At 38.2% G+C, this 5,027-nt stretch overlaps 1 protein-coding gene across 1 annotated transcript; it reads right to left on the minus strand.

Moving 5' to 3' along the window:
- Positions 1–1,069: 1,069 nt before the first annotated feature.
- Positions 1,070–4,365, minus strand: LOC109468463 (arylacetamide deacetylase-like). Its single transcript, XM_019766707.1, has 5 exons — positions 4,207–4,365; positions 3,693–3,918; positions 2,965–3,028; positions 2,485–2,571; positions 1,070–1,745 (listed from the first exon to the last, which is right to left on the minus strand). Exons 1-5 carry the CDS (start codon positions 4,363–4,365, stop codon positions 1,070–1,072), a joined length of 1,212 nt encoding a protein of 403 aa, XP_019622266.1.
- Positions 4,366–5,027: the final 662 nt, after the last annotated feature.

A 5,027-nucleotide genomic window follows, 5' to 3' on the forward strand; every position in this document is an offset into this window, starting at 1 on the left:
CAGGGGTAAATGTACTTTTGGGAATGGTCAGCAATGGTCTTTCGAGTCAGAAAAGCTTTCTTGTAAATCAGCTTATCTTTTTGACAACGAAGCAGGGTATTTTACAATAGTGGATTTCAAAAGGAGTAATGAGGCCAGGAAGAGGTCATTTTCAGTCCTAAAAAATAATGGGTGTAGGAGGTTTATAGTCTGTACGGTGCAGGCAAATGGACCCTCTCTGGCCGGCCAACTTTTCTGACCAATTTTTATTTAGCCTGCAAAGGAGTCTGGTGAAGAATAGGAAGTGTATATGTGCCTCTTCTTTTTTTCTGTAACTTGTAACAGGCATGTAGTGTTTGTCAAACTGGACATGCAAACAGAGTAGGGAACATACTGTTTATTAGTAGTTGTCATACATTGTACCACGTAAAATTTTCCTGCAATAAAGTTCTTATATAACGTGCCCTTAATATGAAAATCCGAACTATCACAAATATTCAGGCATTGCTATTCTATAGACACTTCGTAAATATTTAGGGTTCATCGGAGAGGCATCAGCAGAGGGTAAGTAACAATTTTCCAGAGTATCAGGTGCTGTAGGATTGCGTTAAGTGAAGTGGATTACGCCAGCCCATGAGGGTGCTACCAGTAAGACACGGGTCGATACCAGTAGCATGTTATAATTCACCTGGGATCCTGGCAGAATATATATGGTTGCTGTAAAATGCAAAGTCTGAAGGGAGAGCCAGAAAAGTGTCTGTTCTAGTAACTCTGAGGGAAGTTAGTTACCTAAAGGTAATTCTAAGATGTAGAAAAACCCTTTAAAAACTACACAAAAAATAACAAAATACTTATAAAACTTGATCTGTTTTGAAATTGCTGATTTATCATACAAATGAGCAAACTAAATGGTTTTATACTAACTTAAAGTCATTTTTATTGTGTTGACCGTACACTTCATAGAAGCCATGTGACAAGCCTCACTGGGTCAGTCTACTGAAGAAGACCAGGGTGACTGGTCGGAAGCTCTATGTGAGAGAGCTTCTTTGTGTTGATTCAAAAGTTTAACTCTAAACAAATATCTAACATATCACAGATTTTTCTTTACATAGCCTTCCACATCATGTGCCATTTCCATGTCAGAGTGAAACAACATCCCATGATAGCCTAACGGATAGTACTTCAACTGAACATCTACCCCTACTTCACTCAACCTTTTCCCGTACAGAATCCCCTCGTCTCTTACCAGATCAAACTCACAAATCATCAAGAACGTCTTTGGAAGTTTCTTTAGGTTTTCGTCTGAGGCCATCAGAGGCGAAACGTAAGGATTTAAGACATTTTCATATCCAGGAGAAGCCCCTATACCACGCAAGACACTTTTTGGAAAAGGACCAAGCTGAGACAGATCCAGTTCACTTTGTTCAAAGAAATTTTGTAAATACGTGTGCAGCCAATCACCAAGGTTTACCTTTGCATTTAAAACTTGATCATTCTTCATGAATCCATCAATGAGGGATTCGTTTCCAGCGAGGTAATTCGAGTAATACCTTGAAATATACCAAAGCCTGAATTTATCTATGTGGCCATGCTTTATAAAAGACGGGGTATGGAGGTCGAAAAGTTGAGTGGAAGGGTAGATAAGGACTTGGAGTTTCAAACAATGTTTGAAGCTTTCTTCATTCAGTTTTAGGAGAACGGCCGTGGCAAGATTTCCTCCTGAACTGTCTCCCATAACCCCGATTCGTGCTGGATCGACGGAGAACCTGTGAATATTAAATTTGAAAATGATATTAGCGTTTTTCTGTACATGATGAAGTACTTCTTGCAGTTACAAATTTAAGTATTGCGTGTAAAAGATTACGGTCTCACATGTACCTGTCTACATCTTGTTTTACCAATACCATTTGCGTATAAAAAATTTGAAACTGTAATCGTATTTCTCCACAAACGTCCCCAATGCCTTAGTGATGATTTTGCAATTTTCACACTATCCGCACAGCGTCGCTACTGATGTGTTGTTACTCTTTTGTAAAGGGAAGGCTATCGTCAACGACTCAACGATATACAATTACTCATAAGTACATTTGTAGGGAGGCGAGATGAAATCTGTAGACGTTATTTCACAAAAAATATTGTCCAAAATATACCTGAATACGCATTCTCTTCATATTACACTGTAGTGCAATGTAGTGTGCTCAGCTTTGGTCCAAGTACAGGGCTGGAACCATGCATAGATTACGAGTTGCCTACCATGAAGGCCTAAACATGCTATTGTCTCAACCAAGAAGTGCTAGTAACAGCGACTTATTTGTGAAGATGCGTATTGATACTTTTGATGCCAACCGCCGGAAACTCTTGTACTAGTTTTTCCCACCGCAAGGGGTCTCTTTCAATTTATATGTTTGCTTTTTTAGATGTATTATGTCACATATGTATGTCTGTACACTATGCGCAATTGAGCCTGAAATAAACAATAAACGAACAAAGATGAAGGCACCATACCTCTCGGCATTCTGAATGAAATGTTTGGTTGCCGTCACACAGTCATTCAAACCGGCCGGAAATACATATTCTGGGGCAAGTCGATATCTGTAAGCAGCCAAAGTACCAATGAAATGAATACAAAATAACAGAATTAAAATTTCTTTAACATATCAATCAAAGAGGGCTATGGCTTGGACTGGAGTGTTGGATCCTTATTGGTTTATTGATATTATTAAGATGCCATTTAGCCCCATGAGGGGCTAATCTTCCAGGGCTCAGCATCAGACAAACCAACATACATAAAACATATATATATAAACAAAAGGACAGATTACATAACAAAAGGACAGATTACATATAAGATCCTGTATAAGACCTTGACTATAGCGTTTATCATTAAAAAAAGTGACCAAATTGAGAGTTATTTGTGAATGTTATCTGTCAATATTTAATCCCTTTAATAATTAATTTTTTTTTATTTTGTCATGTTCAACCTACTCAATTGACAGCACCACTGCTCCTAGGGCCTTCGCAAGGTGAAGGGTCACGTGATGTAGGCTATCTGTAATAATATGATAAGTCATAGTCTTTATTTTGATACCACCGGGGAACTACATTTTACTCTATAATGTAAGAATGAAGAACACACTATCTCAAATTCAAGTACTATGGCGATTTTTATACATCTCAATAGACTAAATGACCAGCCCTTCAAGTTCATTTTTGGAATTTTGGCCAAGAAATATACCAGTATACGTACAGAACATTCGTAACAATGGAATCACAGACGATGCACATAATTGCCATTTTCTTAGCATGCATCATTAGCGGCTTTTAGGTCTCTTGATCTACACTTCTTCTGTTACAATGGTTGCAGAATCAGCCTAAGGTGTGTGACCCTGACCTCTCCACGTTGATGTATTGTATTGTTGTAATGTGTAAATGTTTGTCTTGTCAGCAGGGCAACCCCTTTATGATAGCCGCCAGGCTAGTTGGGCTGTCCTGGCTGTACAAATTGTTTTTCTACAGCCAAACAAATACATAAAATACAATGGTAGCATTTTTCTTAATGTTACAAAGATTTAAAAAATGTAATTGTTTTTTCAAAACCATCCAAGGGTTGCAGAGAAAACGATTATAAAGATGATAAAGAATTCACTATACTATCCGTAACATTATATCATAGCGCTGGGCGAACTCAACAGGAATATCTTATGAATATTCACCAACATCCTGGGTACACCACCCCCCTCCGTGGTAGTAGATCAGTCCCGGTAGCTTTCCGCCATTTTGTTTGTCCTTGGGTTCATATAAGCGGACTTTGACTCCACTAAAGGCTGTGTCTGTTATAATGATGGCTGGGTCTTTTGGTTGTTTGGGCAACAGGATTCGATCAAATGCTCTCTGAAGCCTCAGAGTGGTTGTCAATCCAAAAAACTCAACAACACTTGCCTAAAAATAAATGACAAATTGTGCCTTTATTTAAAATCCAGAGGCTTGCTTACAATCAAACGAAATACTGATATGCGACGTGTGTAACAGGTAGAAAATACAAAACATCAGTAAAAGACGACAAAATTTTTATATTAGAAAAATGCTGTCAAATTTGTAAATGCCCCCCAAAATCCCCTCGGTTTGCATTCCTGTAGACGACTACCGTACAGTATAACCAAGGACGTTCTATAGTTCTGATATGCTGATTGAATGTCCTTGGTACAACTAATCGGCAGTGCTACTTACGATGTCGATGAAAACTTTTCCTCTCAACAAATCACGTTGAATCTCTGCCGGTTCTTGTATACCATCCTGTCGAGTAAAGGAATATCGCCAGGCGAACAAAGACTTCAATATCCACAGGACTGCAGCAACCGTAAACAGGCCGACAAGGAGAACAGACATTTTTAGTCCTACACTGGAGCTTATTAGATCCCTCTAGAATAGACTTTGACCCGTAAAATATTGACTTAGGGAAGGGGAGGGCCAAAGAATATACTATGTCTGGGTGTGGGTGGGGTAAATTATTTTCACATGGAATCTTTACAGTTACAAATACGGTTATGCCCAAATGGTTGATCTTCACGCCAATAAGTTCTAACTAGAACAAAAATGTCAAAACAAGCAGGGTCTGTAAAATTGTTTTTCTTGTCCTCGCAACAAATGAGATTGATTAACTAATTAAAAATAATAAACCTTAATGGTTACCTTCTAGGTATATGCACTTTTATTAAATTTCTGATTTGATACCGCAGCAAATTTGATAGAAAAACAAAGTCGTGTGGGCGTATTGAATAAACAACGTTCTTGGCTACAGATTGGCAATACGTATCTATCTGCAAAGTGACAGAGTAAACGATGTATTAGTTTACGCAGTGCATAGGTCCATAGCCGGGTAGATGGCTCATATCAAGGACGAGACGTCCTTGCTCATATACAGCACAGAAAACACCTCGAATCTATGAATTCACAATGGTTTTAATATAGTGCGTTAAAATATGTAATTCCATTTTCACAATGTTCTAATGTTCATCAATATTTCTAAGAGTCAAGGATACCAAGGATAC

The sequence above is a fragment of the Branchiostoma belcheri genome, unplaced genomic scaffold (assembly GCF_001625305.1).
Source record: "Branchiostoma belcheri isolate BF01 breed outbred unplaced genomic scaffold, Haploidv18h27 scaffold2, whole genome shotgun sequence".
In the NCBI taxonomy this organism is placed as follows: domain Eukaryota; kingdom Metazoa; phylum Chordata; class Leptocardii; order Amphioxiformes; family Branchiostomatidae; genus Branchiostoma; species Branchiostoma belcheri.